The sequence below is a fragment of the Neovison vison genome, chromosome 4 (genome assembly GCF_020171115.1).
Source record: "Neovison vison isolate M4711 chromosome 4, ASM_NN_V1, whole genome shotgun sequence".
NCBI lineage: Eukaryota > Metazoa > Chordata > Mammalia > Carnivora > Mustelidae > Neogale > Neogale vison.
The window spans coordinates 86,753,278-86,778,823 of NC_058094.1; the positions used below are offsets into that span (position 1 = coordinate 86,753,278).

At 37.6% G+C, this 25,546-nt stretch overlaps 1 protein-coding gene across 4 annotated transcripts in view; it reads left to right on the plus strand.

Annotated features, from left to right (window-relative positions):
* The window catches only part of PRKDC (protein kinase, DNA-activated, catalytic subunit), a 241,144-nt gene that overhangs the window by 99,335 nt on the left and 116,263 nt on the right, over window positions 1–25,546 (plus strand). For all 4 annotated transcript variants that reach the window (XM_044245625.1, XM_044245626.1, XM_044245629.1 and 1 more), the window contains 9 exons: window positions 1,279–1,406; window positions 9,054–9,261; window positions 12,178–12,356; window positions 14,203–14,371; window positions 14,591–14,656; window positions 15,752–15,824; window positions 16,874–17,022; window positions 18,404–18,538; window positions 18,719–18,838. In XM_044245625.1, the coding sequence (XP_044101560.1) occupies window positions 1,279–1,406; window positions 9,054–9,261; window positions 12,178–12,356; window positions 14,203–14,371; window positions 14,591–14,656; window positions 15,752–15,824; window positions 16,874–17,022; window positions 18,404–18,538; window positions 18,719–18,838 (1,227 nt within the window). The remainder of the gene's footprint in view (window positions 1–1,278; window positions 1,407–9,053; window positions 9,262–12,177; window positions 12,357–14,202; window positions 14,372–14,590; window positions 14,657–15,751; window positions 15,825–16,873; window positions 17,023–18,403; window positions 18,539–18,718; window positions 18,839–25,546) is intronic.

The window sequence follows — 25,546 nt, forward strand, 5'->3', positions numbered from 1 at the left end:
AGATTGTTTCTTCTCTACAATACTAGATTGTTGTTATTTATAACAACTACATACAGGTTTTTCCTGCTATCCAAAAAGTGGAACATTTCTGTGAGAACATTTAAAGCCAAAATGGCATAAAGCAAAGAAGCAATTACCATTAATTTGTGCAGGAATTTTTTGAGCATTCCCAGACCCAAAAAATATCTTCTCTTAGGCCCTTTTGATACCAAAGGACACATTTTGCTAACAGGTGCACAGGATGATTGAGATAAAACAAGATGCTCACAGACAACAGTTCAAAGCTATGGCACCTTGATGCTGAGATACCGCGTGTAGTTCTAGGGGAAAGAGCTTGGTGGTTCCACTCTCAGTGCTCAGGGTACATGCTTCCTCTAGCTTGCGAGTCACCTTTCTTGAATGGTGCATTCCTGCAATCAGCAGGTCATTGATGGGGTGACACCATCATGTAGGTGCCATCTAAGTATCCTGTTCATAAGCAGTCTGTTACCTGATGGTTATAGCATCCACAAAGATTCTACATAGATCTTTGGTACTTTCTCTTAATGTAAATGTGCTAAAGTAAACATAAGTACAGTCACTGAACATTTGAAGGAAGCTTCCAATCTAAAAATAAGTAAATCAACATGAAAAAGGAACTCAGAGGTAACTGAATCAATGAAGGGAGATGGGAGATGAGAATATTAAAGAAACTGTAACAGTAGCTTCAGAGATGAGAGGACGTATTGTGTCCATGAAGTAGAACAAATAACTTCTTTTGGAAATTAAAAATATAAAAGCAAAATTTTTAAAAAAATCACAAAACAGAAGGTAAAATTGAGGATATTTCCTAGAAAGTAGAACAAACAGACATTGAGATGGAAAATGGGAGAGTAGAGAACTTTAGATGCACAGCCTAGAACAGAGACTGTGCAACGAAGATGGTGTGGAAAAGACGTGTCCAAAATAAAAAAGCCCCTAGAGTACCTGGAATGGTGAGGACAAAGACCTCAGTGAAAGCGCATCGTCATGGAATTACAGAACCTGGAATCAGATCTTTCAGAAGATCCTGACTGCTGTAAGAAGGAAAAACATTTGCAAAACCTTAAAAGAATCAAAACTCAAATATTTAGCAAACATTATTATATGCCAGGCATTCATTGTAGCTGCAGAGATTGCAAAAGTGTTAGCATTTGTTACTTCTCTGTGAAACATAGTTTTAATTTTCTATTTTGTTATTAGTACTTTTAAGAACAAAACAAAGATAAAGACCCACGAAAATTATTTTTTTTTTTCTAGTTTCTAGATGCATTGGAATTATCTCAAAGTCCTGTATTGTTGCAGTTGATGACAGAAATTCTTTGTCGGGAACAGCAACATGTTATGGAAGAATTATTTCAATCTACTTTCAAAGAGATTGCCAGAAAGTAAGTCATTCTATTCTAGTCTGGGACCCGAGACACCGTATACTTTTTATTTCTGTGGGAAATTATCTTTTCTTTTCCAAAAAGTTGAGTGCCAATTGTCGTCAACTTGCACGACTCAATTTTATTTTGTTTTTCTTAATGGGGAAAACTTGTGAAAGTTTCAAACATACTCAAAGCTAAAGGGTAAGACCGAAACTGAACATCCAGGTCAAACATGCATGAGGATTTTCCAGCCTCATCAACTCGGTTTTAGCTTCATTTCTTTTGAGCTGTAGTTACTGTAATAAAGCAGATCCCTGATGCCATGTCATTTTACCGCTAATTACTTCTTTTTATTTGTTAATTTTAGTTCATTAGCATGCAATGCAGTAATGGTTTCTGCAGTAGAATTCAGTGATTCATGACTGTACTTATGAACACCCAGTGCTCATCACAAGTACCCTCTTTAATAACCATCACCCATCAAGCCCATCCCCCACATTCTCCATCAACCCTCAGTTTGCTATTGGTTTTTTTTTTTTTTTTAAGATTTTATTTATTTATTTATTTGTTAGAGAGAGGGAGCGAGCACAAGCAGGCATAGTGGGAGGCAGAGGCAGAGAGATAAGCAGGCTGATCTGAGCAAGGAGCTCAGTGTGAGACTCGATTCCAGAACCCTTGATCATGACCTGGGCCAAAGGCAGCAGCTTAACTGACTGAGCCATCCAGTCATCCCTGTTTACTCTCTATTGTCTCTTATGATGTGTTTCCCTCTCTCTTTTTTTTCTTTTTTGTCTTCCCATATGTGATCTGTTTTTGGGGGTGTAGGGGGAAGAGGGGAGGTGTGGGAGAGGGGCACAGGCAGACATGAGGAGAATCTTAAATAGGTTCCATGTCCAGTACAGAGCCCCACACAGGCTCAGTCTCACAACCCAGAGATCATGATCTGAGCGGAAATCAGGAGTTGGATGCTTAACTGGCTGAGCCACCCAGGCACCCTGGTTCATCTGCTTTCTTTCTTAAATTCCATGTATTAGTGAGTTCATATGGTATTTGTCTTTCTTTGACTGACTTATTTCACGTAGCATAATATACTCTCACTCCATCCACATCATTGCAAATGACAAGATTTCTTTTTTCTTTAAATGGCCAATTAATATTCCATTGTATATATATACGCCATCTTCTTTATCCATTCGTCGATGGACCTTTGGGCTCTCTCCATAGTTTGACTGTTGTTGTTAATGCTGCTATAAACATCAGCATGTATGTACCTCTTTGAATCTATATTTTTTATCCTTTGGTTAAATACCTAGTAGTGCAGTTGCTGGATTGTAGGGTAGTTATATTTTTCACTTTTTGAGGAACCTTGATACTGTATTCCAGAATGGCTGTACCAGGTTGCATTTCGACAAACAGTGCTGAAGGGTTCCCCTTTCTTCATATCCTCACCTGCGCCTGCTCTTTCTTGTGTTGTTAATTTTAACTGTTCTGACAGGTGTGAGGTGGTATCTCATCATGGTTTTGATTTGTGTTTCCCTGATGCTCACCTCTAATTACTGCTGTATGTATATCTAAAAATACAGTGTTTTTCTTTGGTTATTATAGTACCAGTATCAGTGGAGCAAAATTATCAGTAATTTCATTTTCAGATGTCTGAAGCATTTGTAATCGTAAGTGCTTCAGACTGTTGGATTCTTTTAATTCTGGTCCAAACGAGGTTCTTAAATGCATTTCACTATTGTATCTCTTAAGTCTGTCTTCATCTAGAACAGTCCCCCATCCCCTAACTATTCTTTTGTTGTTAAAGAAACCTGAACACTTGGCCTGCATAATGTGTTACATCCTCAGTTTACCTGATTTTTTTTCCTGTTCTTTTTGTTTAACTTGCTCCTCCAGCCCCAGTTTCCTGTAAGTGGAAAGTTAAGCCTAAAAGTTTAGTTAGATTCAGGTTTAAGTAATCTTTGGCAAGATTACTTAGTAGTGGATGCTTTATATTTCATGTTCATGGCATTTGGGGGTACATAATGTCTAGTAATCTAATTTTCATGATTAGCCATGTATGACACAGCCTTTTGCTAATGTTCTAGCATCCACTTACCATTATTGCCCCAAGTCATTGTTTTTATCAGGAGTTGCCAATGGTCATTTAAAACATCCCTTTTTTAGGGGCGCCTGGGTGGCTTAGTCGGTTAAGTGTCTGCCTTTGGGTCATGATCTTGGGGTTCTGGGATCAAGCCCTGCATCAGTTCCCTGCTCAGCAGGGAGTCTGCCTCTCTCACTCCCTCTGCCCCTCCCCCAACTCATGTCCTCGCTCTCTGTCTCTGTGTCTCTCAAATAAATAAAATCTTTAAAAAAGTATGTTTGAAAATTAAAAATCCTTTTATATCTTTGACATTTAGGAGCTAGAATTCTATTGTAATGAACTTGCCTTTATCACTAGAGCTGTTCAGTTACCCAAATATAGTTCTAGTATTTTAGGACATTACAGTGGAAAAAAGGGAACAAATTTTATTATTAATTTATTATTTTTTTTTAATTTTAAAAGATTTATTTTTTTATTTTTAAAGATTTTAAAAATTTATTTATTAGAGAGAAAGAAGGAGAATATGAGTGGGAGAAAGAGCAGAGGGAGAGGGAAAGAGAGAGAGAGAATCTTGAGCAAACTTGATGCTGAGCCTGGAGCCCAACATAGCGCTCAGTCTCACAACTTTGAGATCATAACCTGAGCTAAAATCAAGAGTTGGACATTAGCTGACTGAGACACCAGGTATTATTAATTTATTAATTACTAACTTTTATTATTTTTTAATTTTTAAAGTAAGGGCTTAATGTTATGGATACTTATGTGACCACTGAGTTTTTTATTGGCACTATTTATATTGATATGTAAATATCCATGTTAATTTATCTTACTTAACATATCATAAAATTCACCTATTTTAAGCATGAAATTTAATAATTTTTCATAACTTTACCAAATAGTACAATCATCACCATAGAGAATTTCATCCTCTCAGTAAGATCCTATGTCAACTCCCATTCCCATTCCCAGCCCCAGGCAATCACCAATCTACTTTCAGACTTTATAAATTTGCTTTTTCTGAACATGTCATATAAATGGAATCATACATCATGGGATCTCTTCTGTCTGCCTTCTTTTTTCAGCAAGGTTTGGAGGTTCATTCATGATAGCATGAATCAGCAGTAGATTTTTATTGACATCTTTAAAAAATCACAATTAACCAACAACTATAGAACGTCCTACACAACAGGGGAATACACATTCTCTTTGAGCACATATAGAAGCCATAAAACAAATCTTAAATTTAAATTTAAAATGATTGAACTCTTACAAAGTATATTCTCCAACCACAATGAAGTTAAATTAGGAATCAATAACAGAAGAAAACTTGAGGAATTCAAAAACATTTCTAAATAACCAACTAATTAATATATTTCTAAGTAGCCCTTAGGTCAGAGAAGAAATTAAAAGGGAAATCATGTAGCATTTTGATCGGAATAAAGTATATCCAAATGTATGAGATGCAACTAAAGCAGTGCTTATTTAGGAATTTGTATCTTTTAATACCTATATGAGAAAAAAAGGAAATATCCTCAATCAGTAAATATAAGCCTGTGCCTTAAAATCAAGAAGAAGAAAACTAAACTGAAAGCACACAGGAGGAAGGGAATAATAAAGATTGGAGTGAAAAGTAATGAAATCGAAATTAGAAAAATGGTGGAGAAAAATCAGTGAAACCAAAACTGGTTCTTTGAAAAGGCAGACGAAATTGATAGACTGTTAGCTGGACAAACTAGGACTAAAAGAGAAGGTACAGTTCATGAAAATTAGGAATAAAAGAGGGAACATTACTTCTGACCTCTCAGAAATTAAAAAGATAATAGGAAAATATTAGAATGACATCATATCAACAAATTCAGCAACTTAACTGAAGTGGTCAGATTTCCTAAAAAGTCACAAATTACCAAAACTGACTCAAGAAGAAATAGAAAATCTGAGTATACGGGGTTTTTTTGTTTTTTGGTTTTTTTATTTTTTAAAAAATTTATTTGACAGAGAAAGCAAGAGAGGGAACACAAGCAGGGGGAGCAGGAGAGGGAGAAGCAGGCTTCCGCTGAGCAGGGAGCCAAATGCAGGGCTTGATCTCAGGGCACTGGGATCATGACCTGACCCAAAGGCAGACGCTTAACAACTGAGCCACCCAGGCGCCCTGAGTATACCTTTAATAAGTAAATAAATAGAAATGTTTATTTAAAATCTTCTTACATGGGAAAGCAATTCAGTGTGATACCGGAGGTTCTAGCCAGTGCAGTCAGGCATGAGAAAGAAATAAAAGGCAACCAAATTGGAAAAAAAGGAGCAAACTCTTTTTCTTTTCCTTCTCTCTTTTTTTTTTTTTTTTTTTTTTTGATAGCATATGTACATGTGGTTGGAGTGGTACGGTATAGAGGAAGAGGGAGAGAAGCCCAAGTAGACTCCAAGCTATGTGCAGACCCTGAGTTGGGGCTCAATCCCATGATCGTGAGACCATTACCTAGCCGAATCAAGAATTAGAAGTTCAACTGACGGGGGGCGCCTGGGTGGCTCAGTGGGTTAAAGCCTCTGCCTTCGGCTCAGGTTATGGTCCCAGGGTCCTGGGATCGAGCCCCACATCGGGCTCTCTGCTCAGCGGGGAGCCTGCTTCCCTCTCTCTCTCTGCCTGCCTCTCTGCCTACTTGTGATCTCTCTCTCTCTCTGTCAAATAAATAAATAAAATCTTTAAAAAAAAAAAAAGAAGTTCAACTGACTGAGCTACCCAGGTGCCCCCAAACTGTCTTTATTCACACATGGCATGAGATAGAAAATCCTAAAGATCTTCAGAAAGCTATTAGAACTAATAAACAATTTTATAAAATTTGTAGGCTCTAGGATCAATGTTAAAAAATCAATTGTTGGGCACCTGGGTGGCTCAGTGGGTTAAGCCACTGCCTTCGGCTCAGGTCATGATCCCAGGGTCCTGGGATCGAGTCCCGCATCGGGCTCTCTGCTCAGCAGGGAGCCTGCTTCCTCCTCTCTCTCTCTGCCTGCCTCTCTGCCTACTTGTGATCTCTCTCTGTCAAATAAATAAATAAATTCTTAAAAAAAATCAATTGTTTTTCTATATATGAGCAGAAAACATTCAAAACTATAATTAGGAATTACACTCATAATAGCACCAAAAAGAACAAAGTACTTAAGAATAAATTTAACAAAAGAAGTGTAAGACTTGTACACTAAAGATTACAACCCATTGCTGAAGAATATAAAAAAATTAAAGATTTAAATAAATGGAGAGACAGTCTATGTTCATGACTTTGAAGATTCAATATTGTTAACATGGCATTAAGTTGATACGTAAATTTAATGCAGTCCCTCTCAAAATTCCAGCAGGACTTTTTTGTATGTGTGCAGTTTAAAATTGTGGTCATTTTAATTGTAACTTACCTAGAATATACTCTAGGATAAACAGTGAAAGTTTATGTTCTGAAATCACTTGGTAAAATATTTTTCAATATGTGGTTATTAAGCCAATTAGTTAGGTATGCTTATTTTAGTTAATATTCAGATTTTAGAAATTTTTTTATGTTTTTAAAATATTTACATGATTTGGAAGCCATAACTGTGTAATGAGCTGCATTTGAGAGTCTTGCTTTTGTCCATGTCCCCTCTCTTACTCCTCTTCACCCCCCTTTATTTCCACATCATATCTTCTACAGATCACTCCCTGTCAATACATAAAGATCTTCCTCAATCATTTTTTATTTAAAATAGCTGGGTAATTATTTGTTGTGCAGAATTAGCATAGTATTTTGAAGCAGCCCCATACTGATAAAGACTTTTGGGTTCAATCTTTTGTTGTTAAAAATAATAACACAGTGGGAAAAAAAAAAAAATAACACAGTGAATAGCCCTATGTATATGTCCTTTTTTTTTTTTTTTGACCCGTGTATCTTTAGAGTGGATTCCTGAACATAATTTAAAGGTAAATGCATGTGTTCTTTTGCCAGCTTTCACAGTATCCCTTCTTTGGGGGCTATAATTATTTGCATTTTCCGGCATATGGGTGTCTGTTTCATCACAGTCTTGCCAATAGAGTATATTGTCAAACATTTGGATTTTTTCCAATTTTATAGGTGAGAAAGAATTTCTCAGTGTTGTTATAATTTATTATATTTCTCTCATTACGAGTGAAATAGAGCATATATTCATCTATTTCAAGCTCACTTGCATTCATGTTCAATAAACTATCTGCTGGACTTTTTTCTTTTAAAGGATTTATTTATTTATTTATTTATTTATTTATTTGTCAGAGAGGGGTAGAGCAAAGCAGGGGAGAAGTAGGCCCCCCACTGAGCAGGGAATCATGACCTGAGCTGAAGACAGATACTTAACCAAGTGAGCCACCTAGGTGTCTTGCTGACCCATTTTTGTAATCAGATTTGAATTTTTTTCTTTTCTTCCTCCTTTTAGCTTACTCTAGAAGAGTTTTAGGTCTGTGCATCTCTGCTGTGCTCATTATCAGGAAGCTCCTCAAAAGGATTTAAATCTAAGATTAGTGCCCAAATAAGTATTACAGAAGCCCATGCAGCATCTAGTAGTGTCCTGAGCCTGATTGAATTACTTCTAAATCAAACATTTTTGCCCTGGTTCGTGTTTGAATACTCGGTATCAGGATTTTAATGATCATTTAGTCTTAACCTCGTATTTTTGTAGGTGAGGAAACTAATTCTGTATTCTTGGTTTATAGACAAAAATCTTACAGAGATTGTTCAAATATGTTATATTCCAGCTGAGAATATAAAGGGCCAGATGAATATATCTCTGTATAGGACATGGGGATTGCAAATTATTACTAGGAAGAGACTAGCTTTTTTCTTTTTTCTTTTTTTTAACTACACTTTGTTAATCACCGTAAAATACATCATTAGTTTTTGATGCATTGTTCCAAGAGTCATTGTTTATGTGCAACACCCAGTGCTCCATGCAATACGTACCCTCCTTAATACACACTAGAATTTTTAAATTATACCTCCTGAGTTTCAAATTCTGAAACTGTGATTGTCTTCAGACTCTCCCAAAGCCTTACAGATGTTTTCTTAAAAAAATCAGATTTGAAAGTAAATGAAAACAATTCTTCTTAATGCCTAAGTTTGGCATGAAGATTTCTGGGGATGAGTACAATAATATGGTTCATGTACAAATGCTGCTTGTATTTCATGGTTTTTATATATAATACTTTTTTTCATTATTTATTTATTTTTTATAAACATATAATATATTTTTATCCCGGGGTACAGGTCTGTGAATTGCCAGGTTTACATACCTCACAGAACTCACCATAGCACATATACCCTCCCCAATGTCCATAACCCCATCCCCCTTCTCCCAACCCCCACTCCCCCCAGCAACCCTCAGTTTGTTTTGTGAGATTAAGAGTCACTTATGGTTTGTCTCCCTCCCAATCCCATCTTGTTTCATTTATTCTTCTCCTATCCCCTTAACCCCCCATGTTGCATTTATATTTTAGATTTAAAGTCATTGGTGGTTATTTTGTTATGTGGGTAGGCACTTGTAAAATATTAGTTCAAAGCAGGGATGTTCATATAATTTTCTTTCTTTCTTAGGAGTTCATGTGTCACACAATTAGCCCTTTTGGAAAGGGTATACAGAATGTTCAAGAGGGATGACCTGCTTTCAAATGTTACTCGCCAAGCATTTGTAGATCGCTCTCTCCTCACCCTGTTGTGGCATTGTAGCCTGAATGCTTTGAGAGAATTCTTTAGCAAAATTGTGGTGGATGCCATTGATGTGTTGAGGTCTAGATTTACAAAGGTATAGTACATCTATTATTAAGTTTAATATTAGTAAGAATTGACAGATCTTCTTGAACAGTGTCCTTAAAAATTGCAGTGTGTTCACTCAGAGGATCTTTATTGCTCAACGAGAATTACCTCAACAGTTTGATAACAATCTGTAGTTACAAGGGATCTGCATTAGTTTCCTCTATAATAAACTACCACCAGTGTAGCTTAGAGCATCAGAAATTTATTCTCTCATAGTTCTGCAGGCCAGAAATTAGTATCCTTGGGTTTAAATCAAGGTGTTGCGAGGCTCCAAAGGCCCTAGGGGCAAATCCATTCTTGGCCTCTTCCAGCTTTTGGTGGCTACCAGCATTCCTTGGCTTGTGGCCTGATCATACCTCTTTTTGCTTCTGTGGTCACATTGCCTTGTGTCTAATCACTTTTATAAATATATAAATGCATTTAGGACCCACTTGGGTAATCCACCCATCTCAGGATCGTTTACTTGATTTTATCTGTATGATCCTATTTGTCATATGAGGTAACACTCATGGTTCTTGTGATTAGAACGTGGATATTTGTAAGGAGATATTATTCAGTTGAATATAGTCTGCCTGCACCGAATGTTCCCACTTGCAAAATACATTTATCCCATCTCAACATCCCCCAAAGTCTAAATGTATTACCTTAACTCATCAACTTTTAAGTCCAAAGTTGTATCTGCATATCATCAACTCTGAATCCTAACTTTCATCATTTAAATCGTAATGAATCAGATGTGGATGGGATTCTGGGTGTGATCCATCTTGGGGCAAAGTTCTTTCCATCTGTGGAAACGTGAAACTAGAAAACAAGTAATTTGTTTCCAGAAGACAGTGGTTTGACAGGTGGGGTGACTGTTATATTCATTCCTGTTCCAAAAAGGAGAAAGTGAAGTAAGAAAGAAGTTAGTGTTCCATAACACTTTCAAGGTCCAGGCAGGCAAATTCTGTTAGGTTTTGAGACCTAGGAATAATGCTTTGTGGCTTTATGTTCTCCCCTCTGGATCAAAGCCTTCATTCTTGTAGTCATTCTGCTTTTTTCTTGAAGAGTAGTATATATTTGCGGCTGAGTTGTTTTATCAGTCTGTTTCTTACTTGTAGAATTCAAAGAGTACAAGAGCCCTCCCCCCCCCCCCATTTCTTTTTGTCTCTATCCCATTCAGTCCAAGCTGGTGGTATTTCTTCTGATACAATGTTTAAAAAAAAAAAAAAGATAGCTCTCCTTTGTGTGTCTTGGAGGTTTTCTCTATTAGACAAGAGAGTCCTCCACCAATCTTCGGTGGATAATTGCGTCTCTGTTCCTGGTTCTGCTGAAATGGTTGAGGGCATCCATGAATCCCATGCTTAATTTCTTCAGCAGTAGCTCAAGATTGACCAGCCGTACACCCTTGTTCTTCTCTCCAGACCCACTTTTCTAACAGTGAATCCGCTCTAATATTAGCATCTTTTACCATCTGGGTAAACTGAGAATTTCTCAAATCATCACATTTTGGTTCTTTTTCCTTAGCAGTTCTTAATTCCATTTATCTCTTACACCTCACACTGTATTATAAGCAGCAAAGAAGAAAGCAGGCAAACACCTTCAACAAATTTACTTGGAAATTTTCTCAGCTGAATATATAAATGCATGGCTTACAAGTTCTGCTGTGTTTGCAACTATAGAACACTATTCAGCTAAGTTTTCTGCCACTGTATAACAAGGATCCTCTTTACTCCAGTTTCCAAAAATGTGTTATTTATTTCCTTTTGAGACCTCACCAGAAACTACTTTAATATCCAGTTTCTACCAAAAATGTATCTATGATTGAGAAGTTCTGTAAGACAGTTTTAGCTTTTTCTGCTGTGCTTTTCATTTCCTTCTGAGCCCTCACCAACAATGCCTTCAGTGTTGGTATTTCTCCAGCAATCTCTACAGGCAGTTGGCTTTTTCTGTCATGCATGGCAAATTTCTTTCAGCCTCTACCTATCATCCATTTGTTAGAGCAGATCCAACTCTTGATACCAGAATGTGTATTAGTTTCCTTAATCTTAAGTAACAAATTATCATAAGCTTGGTGACTTAGAACAACAGAAATTTATTCTTTCCCAGTTTTGGAGCCCAGAAGTCCAAGATTAGTTTCACTGAGCTGAATTTATGGTGTTGTTATGGCAGTGCCTGCCCTAGTGGCCCTGAGTCCAGGGCTTGCCACCCTCCAGCTTCTGATGGCTACAGGCATTCTTTAGTATGTGACTGCATCATTCTGGCCTCTAATTCTGTCATCACATTGCCTTTTCCCTCTCTCTTTCCTTTTACAAGATTACATGTGGTTTTATTTACAGCCCACAGGAACAGTCTAGAATTATCTCCCTATCTTAAGATCCTTAATCACATTTGCAAAGTCCTTTTTTTGAGAGAATTCTTCAGCAAAATTGTGGTGGATGCCATTGATGTGTTGAAGTCTAGATTTACAAAGGTAAATGAGATTGCATTCACAGGTTCTAGGGATTAGGATGTGGATATCTTTAGAAAATACTGTAAGTAGTTGAAAATTTAGTTGTTGTTGTTGTTGTTTTTTCAGTGTTCCAAGATTCCAAAATTTTGTTTTTTTAATACATTGAAGTTTCACCTGCTATTTTCATATCTTCGATAAGATTTTGTGCAAAAGCCCTATACTCATGTCCTGAGTTTACTATTTGGACATTGTGCAATACTTCCTGCCACACTTAATATAACACATAAATATTTAAACCTATGTTCCTGACCTTGGGTGGTCTCCTATTGAAGTGATTCAATATTTGTCTTAAAATTAGTATCTATGTAAAGAGCATTGAGTATTAAATATATTTAATTGAATATTTAATAAATTCAATAAACTATTTTTCATGTTTGATAAGACCAAAGATAATCATCTCTTACCTTTCCTTAGCTAAATGAATCTATCTTTGATACTCAAATCACTAAGAAGATGGGCTATTATAAAATGCTAGAAGTCATGTATTCTCGTCTTTCAAAAGATGATGTTCACTCAAAAGAATCTAAAATTAATCAAGTTTTCTACGGCTCATGTGTTACAGAAGGAAATGAACTTACAAAGACACTTATTAAGTAAGATTTTAGTTAACTTTGTTAATTTGATTTATATTTGATTCATTGTATTTGATTCGTTAATTTTTTGATGCATATATTTTTATGCTTGTATATAATGTGAATAAATGGTTAAGTTTGTTTAAAAATGGGTTTTTAGGGGCGCCTGGGTGGCTCAGTGAGTTGAAGCCTCTGCCTTTGGCTCAGGTCATGATCCCAGGGTCCAGGGATCGAGCCCCGCATTGGGCTCTCTGCTAGGCAGGGAGCCTGCTTCCTCCTCTCTCTCTGCCTGCTTCTCTGCCTACTTGTGATCTCTGTCTCTCGAATAAAGAAATAAAATCTTTATTTAAAACAGTGGGTTTTTATAGTTCTTGTTTTTTTATAGTTCTTGCTTTTTTTCTAGTACAAACTACTAACATAGACTTTAGTGTAGCAGGTAGCATGTTTTAACCTAAACTCATCTTTTGTAAGGAGTGAAACTTTTTTCTGTCTTACTGTTTTTTTTTCCCACCATTTTACCCCCCTTAATAGCTTGATACATTTTTAATGGTATAATTTACAATATGAAGGTATTTTATTTTTCCTGACTGCAATTTGAAATGAAAGGAATGGCAGTATGTTCAAACAGGTACTCTATAAAATACAAAGTAACCAAATACATTTTCTCCAAAACTGACCTTCTAATGAAGTTCCCTCTCAGTGAATATTGAACACAGACATTGCCATGTCTCATTTTGCATATCCCAAACAAGCTTATCCTTACTTAACTCTTACCCTAATTCTTACTTTATCTCTTCTGGGAATGACATCACCATCCATTCATTTGCTCTAATGAGAGTCCTGTTTTATTTTCCTTCTTCATCTCTCCAGTCTCCTTGCATACCCTGTCAGTCACCAAATCTGGTGGATTTTATCTCCTCAGCCTTCCCAACCCTGGGACCCTTCTTTCATCCTCCTTCCTTCATTCAGTGTAGTGGCTGGTGTTCTTTGGTGAACCACTGAAGTGAATCTCCTTCATAGTTATTCTCCCGCTCCTGGGCTTGTCTCTCTCAGTTTTTCCATACTGCTGCCAGTATGATAGTACCTCTGCAGTATGAGCCTGATAGTTTCATTCTCCTACCTAAAACACTTCAAAAGAACTTCATCTTCAGTATCAGGGACCAGCAAAATTTTTCTTCAAAGGGCCTGCCTGCTAGTAACTGTTTTCAGCTTTGCAGTCTGTATGGTCTTTTGCAACTACTACACTGTCCTGGGAAAGCAGACATAAACAATATGTAAATGAATGGGCATGGCTATGTTCTGACAGAACTGTTTTCAAAAGTAGTTGGTCACCTGGGCACTGTTTGGAGACCCCATCCTGCAGAATGAAGTCTGAGCTCCTTAGCATGGCAGGCAAGTTCTAGGAACGCACCCCTCTCCACCTTTTGCTCATTGCCAGCCACCCACCTTATCTTCCAAGCACACTTACTGTAAGTGACACTCTTCTTTCTGTTCATAATCCTCATATATGTTTTCCCTTTGACTAACTTAGAATTCAAAATACAGTTCCAGTATTTTCTCTGAAAACCTATGTTGGCTCCTTCACCTGGGTTACTGTCCATCCTCCTTGCTTCCACCTCATATTGTGCTGGTTGCTGTTGCTATGCTTACCACAGTGTGGTGAAATCCCTGGACACTGCCTTTGCCTTGTGATGGGCATAGGTTCAATGACTTGCTTGTCTTTCTAGTACCTGCTACTATACTATACACAAACGTGACACTCAGAAAAGGCTGAACTGAATTGAGATACTGTTGTCTGGCATTTGGGGGCTTGAGCAATGATTTCCCTGTTATATGAATTAATTTTTAACCTGGATCTACTCTGCAGATTGTGCTATGATGCATTTACAGAGAACATGGCGGGTGAGAATCAGTTGCTGGAGAGGAGAAGACTTTACCACTGTGCTGCATACAACTGTGCCATTTCTGTTATCTGTTGTGTCTTCACTGAATTAAAATTTTACCAAGGTTTTCTCTTTAGTGAAAAACCTGAAAAGGTAGACTTCTGAAATTTTCACTGTTGCTGTGGGATTTCATGTTAGATTATATAAATTAAAATTATATAATAATTTGCACATTCTTATAATATTAAAGATGTAGTTCTTGTAGTTCTGAGTGTGTGTGTGTGTGTGTGTGTGTGTGTGTGTATGTAAGTAGCATCAGCAATAAGGCTCTCCACTATTCAGATATTTTTATATGACTCTTTGGATTTACAGAACTTGCTTATTTTGGAAAATCTGATTGACCTGAAGCGCTGCTATACATTTCCTATAGAAGTTGAGGTGAGTGAAATTTTTCAATGGTGTTCCTGAGTTTAAAAAGCTTACCAAGTACTTACAGAAAAAAAAAATATATGTTGAACATGTTAATCTAAATATCTAAGTCTGCTTTGAATTATAAAATCTGGCAGTTTAATGTAGTTTAACCTGAGGTTCAGTCTCAGGCAATTGTAAAAAAAAAATGATCATAACTTAATTTTTCCCTTTCTTAACTAGTAAAAGATAGAAAATGGCAATAAAAGGAGCTGTTAGGACATATCCCAGAAGTTGTTTGCTGAGTAAATTCCTCTGGTCAGTGAAATTGAGACCCATCCAGATACAGAATTATGATGCTGTGACCCTGCTTGGGTGATTTGGCAGGATAATGGGGTGCTGTGATTAGAAGTCATGGGAATAATTGGAAAACTTGCTGTGGTAAATGTGACAAGCTTGATTTTAGTCAAGCTAAGTTTGACGTGCCAGCCTCAGAGACTGGTGAGAGTTTGTAGGTACAGCCTTTCACAGCCCCCTTGAAATGGGAATTGGGCAAAGTGCCAGAGCTTGTATACCATGGTCTAGGTCAGGAGCTGTCACTCATGTTAGTATGTATGGCTGCTGACCTCACTATGTCTGAGTGGTTCATGAGTTCATGTAAATGATTGCTTCCTGCCTTTTGCCCTTTGGGAACAAGACTAGAACTTTTTTCAAGGTATACGTTCAAAGAACAACAACAAAAAAATGTGCTCACTTGCTATATGTTACTTTTGAACTTTACAATAGGTACTGTAAGGTCTATGATATACCATAACTGTATAGGTGAGGAAACTGAGGCTTATAGATCAAGTACAGACTATTGGTAATCTGGGCATGTGGCTGTCAGAGCTTAGCCCGCATTGGGTCCCAGAGCACAGAGGGGAGGCAGATGCCTCAGTGAGGTTCTCTGTGGGAAAAGCATTTCTTAAGGGTACTCACCTGTCTTTGTTTATGAATATTTTTTGGTGATTTGAAATTTGATAAAAGTCTTGTTTAATTTATTTTTTGCCAAATTGCTACTAAAATTGAAAGTGTGTGATCATGATTCTAAGAAGTTTTAAGTTGTGTGTTTGTTTTGCCTAATAGGTTCCTATGGAAAGAAAGAAAAAATACATTGAAATTAGGAAAGAAGCCAGGGAAGCCACTAATGGGGATTCAGGTAGGATGTTTTCAAAATGATGAGAAAGATTCTAATTTGTTATGTAACAAGTGGCATTTGTTATATAAATAAAAATATTTTAAATATCCAAAAACATTGAAATTGAGTTTGAAAAGATTTTAAGTCACAAATAGAATTGTATCTTAAAAAAAAATTCAATTAGCTAAACTTTTAACTACATAGAAAGATCTCAGAATGGCCAAAGAAGGCTGAGAAATCGTATGCTTTTTTAAAAAGTGCAAGATCAGTTCATAGTCATTCATTGGCATATGGATTATGTTTGTATTTTATTTAAATACATTCAGAAACCTATGTTAAAATGTAAGTCCCTTCCTGCTGCTCCTGTGCTCCAAACCTCGCATTAGTTCCCACCTCCCTGAGGATAGAGCTACCTAAGGCCCCTGATCTGTGGACTGCCTCCCTGCCACTCTCCTTGCTTACTCTGCTCTAGCAGCACTGTTCCCGTGCCTGTGCTTATAGGCATCAGGCTCACTTTGGCCCCAGTGCTGGTGATGTTTCATGAGTCTAGAATAATCTCAGTCCCAGATACCAGTGTTTTGTTTAATACTAACCTTTGAAGGAAGTTCTCCCTGGCTTTGCTATTTAAAATAATCACGCTCTTGGTCCACATGCTCCTTGTTTTAGTATTTTGCTTAATTTTTCTTCATAGCTTTTTTTTCCCCTTAAGGATAAAATTTGAACAGTTTTATAAATTCCTTATATATGTGGATTATTTGTTTTTTAGTAGTTTTTTAGTAGTATCTTATGTGCAAGGTGTATCCCATCAAAATTTTAAATGCAAGGAGATTCTATTACTGTCTGTGTAATATATTTTCTGTCTGTGACAGTAGAGGATAATTGCTCAATAATGACAAAATTAAAGGTCTTTCCCCATTTCCTTTTGGTTTATTAATCTGGATAATCTGTGAGAATCATAGGATAGATAAAAGCCTTAGTAACAATGCCTTTTAATTTTAGTATCATTTGAGCTTAGAGAAATACATTTTTTTACCAGTTTGAATAAATGTATTTTTTCCTTTATATTTCAGGTGGCCCTCATTATCTGTCTTCCTTGTCATATTTGGCAGACAGCAGCCTGAGTGAGGAAATGAGTCAATTTGATTTCTCAACTGGAGTTCAAAGCTATTCATACAGTTCCCAAGACCCTAAATCTACCCCTGGTCATTTTCTGAGACGGGTGATCACATTTTGAATATTAAAAAATATATTGGCGTTTGTAAAGAAAGGGGGGCTTCATTGTTAGGGGAAGCCAGTTCTCTGTGGGTAGTCCAGCAATAGCCTTTAGAGAATTTCCAGGATCTAAGGCCCAGCCTTCCATCCTATAAGCAATTGGATTTCATCAGTAGGATGAAAGGAGGAAAGAAGGCTCTCTCCCAAGGGCTGATTCACATTAGCCAGTCTCTGTGAAATTAGTGTTTCAAATCAGAACTGCATTTAAGGGTCTCCAGTGAGAAAGATAACTCTCTTAGTTACCTCAGTTATCTTAGAGACTCAGGGGCCATACTGATGTGACTGTTGCATTGTCCTCTGAAGAAAATGAGGAAGTTCCTCAAATATTTGATGTTACAAACTGAGATAATTGAATGCATCTGTGTTCACAAATGATAGCTTAACCCCATGAACTGAGATAGGAAATGTCTACATAGACGCATATCTCTGCATTTTCAGAGGCACACACGTGTGTAAAACCATGAGCTCCACAGATATATCTGATTCCCTTCCATGTTTCATTCAAGTTTTTCCCTTTCTGGTTTCTTTGACATGCACTGAGTCACCTCTTCTTTCCCTCAACCCCTCTGCTATCCTCTGAACACTGATTCTCTCCTGTGCTATCCTGGAGTGGGGCCTGATCTGTGCTGGAAAAGAATCCAGATAAATTGTTCCACTCTGTGTGTGTACAATTTACTATACATGTATGTAAAACTTCAGTTCATTATTACACTTAAAAAAATGATTACCTTTGCTATAATTTCTAAGAATTTTAGGATCAACAATGGCTTAAAAGTTTTATTCTTTTACGGATTAAAATTTTAAGGCAAATTAAGGATTTTACAAAGCTTTTCAGAGAAAAACTCGTTTTTAGTTTACTAAGAAAAAAAAATAGGTAAAAATTTATCTTATAGTTGTGTTTCAGTAGCTCCACTTTCTGCATAATGTGGCAACTAAGAATCATGGAAACTGTTGTTCTCAAGGTGTTCAGAGTTCTGGGGCCTCCCAAGACACAAACATTTGGAAAAGATCTTAGTGTCTGTACAAAGCAGCATGTGTCCACATGGATGCTATGAACTATGTATGACCCCAGAGGGAGTGAGCATGTATATAGAGATCAGAGGGAAAATATGTATCTAGAATGTAAGGAAGACATAAGGTCCTATGTTTGTTTTTTGTTTTTTTAAGTTGTTTAATAAGAAAACCCAACAGATGTGTTTGATATTATTACCAATTTGTCATTGTTACCTAAGTGTGTGTTTTATGATACTGCCTCAAAAGTCAGAATATCATATACACTAAAATTTTAGCAATGTACTCTGCATCATTAGATTCTTCCCTTTTCCTAGGAGCGTAAAGACCCCCTGGTCCAAGATGCTGTCCTAGAGTTAGAGATGGATGAACTCAATCAGCATGAATGTATGGCGACCATGACAACTCTGATTAAGCACATGCACAGAAATCAGATACTACCTAAAGAAGAGGTTTGTTTCTGCTAATCTTGAATTTAATACTGTTTATTGGTATCGTAGAACAAACACTTAATATCTAATGCCAAATTCTATATCTAATAAACATTTTTTGTTTCTCATGTCATCTCATATTATCAAAATGTGAAGTTAGTTTCTTCTGCTTTTTAAGGTAATCTTGATGTATCATTTCAGGGCTCAGTGCCAAGAAATCTTCCTCCATGGATGAAATTTCTTCACGACAAACTAGGAAATCCATCGATATCATTAAATATCCGTCTCTTCTTAGCCAAGCTTGTTATTAATACGGAAGAAGTGAGTAATTTATTATTTACTTAAAAATTCTTTGCAATTAGTAGGATGGTGGAGGAATAAGGGGACACTGTTTTCTTGTCCGTTGAATACAACTAGGTAGCAAGTCATTCTGAACACCTGAGAAATCAGTAAGAGATCTGAGAAAACAAATGTTGCATTTATGAAAATGACACAGGCTCAATCAATTAAGTGCCTACTTTGGGCTCAGCTCATGATCCTGGGATGCTGGGATTGATTCCCTCATCAGGCTCCTTGCTCATTGCTCCAAGCTCCTTGCTTATGTTCACTCTCTTCCTCTCTCTCAAATAAATAAAATCCTTTAAAACAAAATGACCACACTTTGGAAGGTAGGAGGTGCAGAGACTTGAATCCAGTGTGATATAACTGAGGTAACAGTTGAGGGGTGAGAGCCTACTTAAAGAGGATACCACAAAATATTATAATCAATGGAGTGCAAAATCAAACTTTTGGAAGTCTCCTACAGTGGGGGATGTTTTTGGAGTAAAGGTGCTCAGGTGGCAAAGCAGGGCAGAATCCTGGGTGCGACAGCATGGCCCAGGATCCCTGGGGTCTCAAGAGCAGGTGGTGCTAGTGTGTGGCAGAGTTCCCAGGTGTAGTATCAGGGAAGTCAACTTAGTGAGTTTAGGTGCCAGCTTTCTGCTCTGTGTTGCCATAAATTATGTAGCAGTAATGCAGCCACTTTTCTGGGAGGGGTCAAGCAAAAGGCAGAAATGTGGTGAGAGCCTCCTCCTCCCCTAGAAGGAACAACATGGGTCTGCCCCACAGGAGTCCCTAAAATTTAGAGTTTTAAAACTCAGTCATGTGCCTAAGATAAAAATGCATGGTCATAGGCCAGGTGACAGAATTGTCTTGGAAACTGGGGAGACAAGACTGATTAATTGTTTTTCTGTGAGGGCTTACTGAAGAGTGGGGGACCTCACCTTATTCATCCTGCCCAGCAGTGCTGAAAGCCTTCAGGGAACAAAATAGTGTCACCAGTGGAGTCGGAGCTGCTTACAACAAGCCCCTACCTCTGCTCATTGGAGGCAGTTTTTCCACTAAGGCAAATCCACCTAAGAATCAGTGCAACAAGCACCACACCCCGCCCCAGAAGACCAACAGAAACAACTTGCTCTCACCAAGTTTATTGATCATCGGGGGCTGCAAAGGTCCATCTCTTGGGGAAAACACTTTATCATTCTTCATATATATATATTTTTATTTTTTTATTTTTTATAAACATATAATATATTTTTATCCCCAGGAGTACAGCTCTGTGAATCGCCAGATTTACACATTTCACAGCACTCACCATAGCACATACCCTCCCCAATGTCCATAATCCCACCCCCTTCTCCCAACCCCCCTCCCCCCAGCAACCCTCAGTTTGTTTTGTGAGATTAAGAGTTACTTATGGTTTGTCTCCCTCCCAATCCCATCTTGTTTCATTTATTCTTCTCCTACCCCCTTAACCCCCCATGTTGCATCTCCACTTCCTCATATCAGGGAGATCATATGATAGTTGTCCTTCTCTGCTTGACTTATTTCGCTGAGCATGATACCTTCTAGTTCCATCCACGTCGTCACAGATGGCAAGATTTCATTTCTTTTGATGGCTGCATGGTATTCCATTGTGTATATATACCACATCTTCTTTATCCATTCATCTGTTGATGGACATCTAGGTTCTTTCCATAGTTTGGCTATTGTAGACATTGCTGCTGTAAACATTCCGGTGCATGTGCCCCTTCGGATCACTACAGTTGTAGCTTTAGGGTAAATACCCAGTAGTGCAATTGCTGGGTCATAAGGTAGCTCTATTTTCAACTTTCAGAGGAATCTCCATTCTGTTTTCCAGAGTGGTTGCACCAGTTTGCATTCCCACCAACAGTGTAGGAGGGTTCCTCTTTCTCCGCATCCTCACCAGCATCTGTCATTTCCTGACTTGTTCATTTTAGCCATTCTGACTGGTGTGAGGTGATATCTCATTGTGGTTTTGATTTGTATTTCCCTGATGCCGAGTGATATGGAACACTTTTTCATGTGTCTGTTGGCCATCTGGATGTCTTCTTTGCAGAAATGTCTGTTCATGACTTCTGCCCATTTCTTGATTGGATTATTTGTTCTTTGGATGTTGAGTTTGCTAAGTTCTTTATAAATTTTGGACACTAGCCCTTTATCTGATATGTCATTTGCAAATATCTTCTCCCATTCTGTCAGTTGTCTTTTGGTTTTGTTAACTGTTTCCTTTGCTGTGCAAAAGCTTTTGATCTTGATGAAATCCCAACAGTTCATTTTCGCCCTTGCTTCCCTTGCCTTTGGCGATGTTCCTAGGAAGATGTTGCTGCGGCTGAGGTCAAAGAGGTTGCTGCCTGTGTTCTCCTCAAGGATTTTGATGGATTCCTTTCTCACATTGAGGTCCTTCATCCATTTTGAGTCTATTTTCGTGTGTGGTGTAAGGAAATGGTCCAATTTCATTTTTCTGCATGTGGCTGTCCAGTTTTCCCAACACCATTTATTGAAGAGGCTGTCTTTTGTCCATTGGACATTCTTTCCTGCTTTGTCAAAGATTAGTTGACCATAGAGTTGAGGGTCTATTTCTGGGCTCTCTATTCTGTTCCATTGATCTATGTGTCTGTTTTTGTGCCAGTACCATGCTGTCTTGATGATGACAGCTTTGTAATAGAGCTTGAAGTCCGGAATTGTGATGCCACCAACTTTGGCTTTCTTTTCAATATTCCTTTGGCTATTCGAGGTCTTTTCTAGTTCACTATAAAATTTAGGATTATTTGTTCCATTTCTTTGAAGAAAATGGATGGTACTTTGATTGGAATTGCATTAAATGTGTAGATTGCTTTAGGTAGCATAGACATTTTCACAATATTTATTCTTCCAATCCAGGAGCATGGAACATTTTTCCATTTCTTTGTGTCTTCCTCAATTTCTTTCATGAGTACTTTATAGTTTTCTGAGTATAGATTCTGTGCCTCTTTGGTTAGGTTTATTCCTAGGTATCTTATAGTTTTGGGTGCAATTGTAAATGGGATTGACTCCTTGATTTCTCTTTCTTCTGTCTTGTTGTTGGTGTAGAGAAATGCAACTGATTTCTGTGCACTGACACTTTACTGAATTCCTGTACAAGTTCTAGCAGTTTTAGAGTGACTCCTTGATTTCTCTTTCTTCTGTCTTGTTGTTGGTGTAGAGAAATGCAACTGATTTCTGTGCATTGACACTTTACTGAATTCCTGTACAAGTTCTAGCAGTTTTAGAGTGGAGTCTTTTGGGTTTTCCACATATAGTATCATATCATCTGCGAAGAGTGATAGTTTGACTTCTTCTTTGCCGATTTGGATGCCTTTAATTTCCTTTTGTTGTCTGATTGCTGAGACTAGGACTTCTAGTACGATGTTGAATAGCAGTGGTGATAATGGACATCCCTGCTGTGTTCCTGACCTTAGCGGAAAAGCTTTCAGTTTTTCTCCATTGAGAATGATATTTGCGGTGGGTTTTTCATAGATGGCTTTGATGATATTGAGGTATGTGCCCTCTATCCTTTGCACTTTGAAGAGTTTTGATCAGGAAGGGATGCTGTACTTTGTCAAATGCTTTTTCAGCATCTATTGAGAGTATCATATGGTTCTTGTTCTTTTTTTTATTAATATGCTGTATCACATTAATTGATTTGCGGATGTTGAACCAACCTTGCAGCCCTGGGATAAATCCCACTTGGAGGTGGTGAATAATCCTTTTAATGTACTGTTGAATCCTATTGGCAAGTATTTTAGTGAGAATTTTCGCATCTTTGTTCATCAAGGATATTGGTCTGTAGTTCCCTTTTTTGATGGGATCCTTTTCTGGTTTTGGACAAGGATCCCATCAAAAAAGAGAACTACAGACCAATATCCTTGATTAACAACTTGATGCTGGCCTCATAAAAAGAGTTTGGAAATTTTCCTTCCATTTCTATTTTTTGGAACAGATTCAGGAGAATAGGAATTAGTACCTCTTTAAATGTTTGGTAGAGGGCGCCTGGGTGGCTCAGTGGGTTGAGCCGCTGCCTTCGGCTCAGGTCATGATCTCAGGGTCCTGGGATCAAGTCCCTCATCGGGCTCTCTGCTCAGCAGGGAGCCTGCTTCCTCCTCTCTCTCTCCGCCTGCCTCTCTGCCTACTTGTGATCTCTCTGTCAAATAAATAAATAAAATCTTAAAAAATAATAATAATAATAAAAATAAAAAAAAATAAATGTTTGGTAGAATTCCCCCGGGAAACCATCTGGCCCTGGGCTTTTGTTTGTTTGGAGATTTTTGATGACTGTTTGAATCTCCTTACTGGTTATGGGTCTGTTCGGGCTTTCTATTTCTTCCTGGTTCAGTTGTGGTAGTTTATATGTCTCTAGGAATGCATCCATTTCTTCCAGATTGTCAAATTTGTTGGTGTAGAGTTGCTCATAGTATGTTCTTATAATTATCTGTATCTCTTTGGTGTTAGTTGTGATCTCTACCCTTTCATTCATGATTTTATTTATTTGGGTCCTTTCTCTTTTATTTTTGATAAGTCTGGCCAGGGGTTTATCAATCTTATTAATTCTTTCAAAGAACCAGCTCCAAGTTTCATTGATTTGTTTTATTGTTTTTTGGTTTCTATTTCATTGATTTCTGCTCTGATCTTTATGATTTCTCCTGCTGGGTTTAGGGTTTCTTAGGTGTTCTTTCTCCAGCTCCTTTAGGTGTAGGGTTAGGTTGTGTACTTGAGACCTTTCTTGTTTCTTGAGAAAGGATTGAACCGCTATATATTTTCCTCTCAGGACTGCCTTTGTTGTGTCCCACAGATTTTGAAGTGTTGTGTTTTCATTATCATTTGTTTCCATGAATTTTTTCAATTCTTCTTTAATTTCCTGGTTAACCCATTCATTCCTTAGGAGGATGCTGTTTAGTCTCCATGTATTTGGGTTCTTTCCACATTTCCTCTTGTGATTGCCTTCTAGCTTCAGAGCATTGTGGTCTGAAAATATGCAGGGAATGATCCCAATCTTTTGATACCGGTTGAGGCCTGATTTAGGACCGAGGATGTGATCTATTCTGAAGAATGTTTCATGTGCACTAGAGAAGAATGTATATTCTGCTGCTTTGGGATGAAATGTTCTGAATATATCTGTGATGTCCATCTGGTCCAGTGTGTCATTTAAGGCCTTTATTTCCTTGTTGATCTTTTGCTTGAATGATCTGTCCATTTCAGTGAGGGGAGTGTTAAAGTCCCCTACTATTATTGTATGATTGTTGATGTGTTTCTTTGATTTTGTTATTAATTGGTTTATATAGTTAGCTGCTCCCACATTAGGGGCATAGATATTTAAAATTGTTAGATCTTCTTTTTGGACAGACCCTTTGAGTATGATATAGTGTCCTTCCTCATCTCTTATTATAGTCTTTGGCTTAAAATCTAATTGATCTGATATAAGGATTGCCACTCCTGCTTTCTTCTGATGTCCATTAGAATGGTAAATTCTTTTCCACCCCCTCACTCTAAATCTGGAGGTGTCTTCGGATTTAAAATGAGTTTCCTGTAGGTAATATATAGATGGGTTTTGGTTTTTTATCCATTCTGATACCCTGTGTCTTTTGATTGGGGCATTTAGCCCTTTAACATTCAGGGTAACTATTGAAAAATATGAATTTAGTGCCATTGTTTTGCCTGTAAAGTGACTGTTACTGTATTTTGTCTCTGTTTCTTTCTGATCTACTACTTTTAGGCTCTCTCTTTGCTTAGAGGACCCCTTTCAATATTTCCTGTAGAACTGGTTTGGTGTTTACAAATTCTTTCAGTTTTTGTTTGTCCTGGAAGCTTTTAATCTCTCCTTCTATTTTCAATGATAGCCTAGCTGGATATAGTATTCTTGGCTGCATGTTTTTCTCGTTTAGTGCTCTGAAAATATCATGCCAGCTGTTTCTGGCCTGCCAGGTCTCTGGATAAGTCTGCTGCCAATCTAATATTTTTACCATTGTATGTTATAGACTTATTTTCCTGAGCTGCTTTCAGGATTTTCTCTTTGTCACTAAGACTTGTAAGTTTTACTATTAGGTGACGGGGTATGGGCCAATTCTTACTGATTTTGAAGGGGGTTCTCTGCATCTCCTGGATTTTGATGCCTGTTCCCTTTGCCATATTGGGGAAATTCTCTCCAATAATTCTCTCCAATATACCTTCTGCTCTCCTCTCTCTTTCTTCTTCTTCTGGAATCCCAATTATTCTAATGTTGTTTCGTCTTACGGTGTTACTTATCTCTCGAATTCTCCCCTCATGGTCCAGTAGCTGTTTGTCCCTCTTTTGCTCAGCTTCTTTATTCTCTGTCATTTGGTCTTCTATATCGCTAATTCTTTCTTCTGCCTCATTTATCCTAGCAGTGAGAGCCTCCATTTTTTATTGTACCTCATTAATAGGTTTTTTGATTTTAACTTGGTTAGATTTTAGTTCTTTTATTTCTCCAGAAAGGGCTTTTCTATCTCCCGAGAGGGTTTCCCTAATATCTTCCATGCCTTTTTCGAGCCTGGCTAGAACCTTGAGAATCGTTGTCCCAAACTCTAGATCTAACATATTACCAATGTCTGTATTGATTAGGTCCCTCGCCTTCGGTACTGCCTCTTGTTCTTTTTTTTTAGGTGAATTTTTCCGCCTTGTCATTTTTTCCAGATAAGAGTATATACTCTTTAT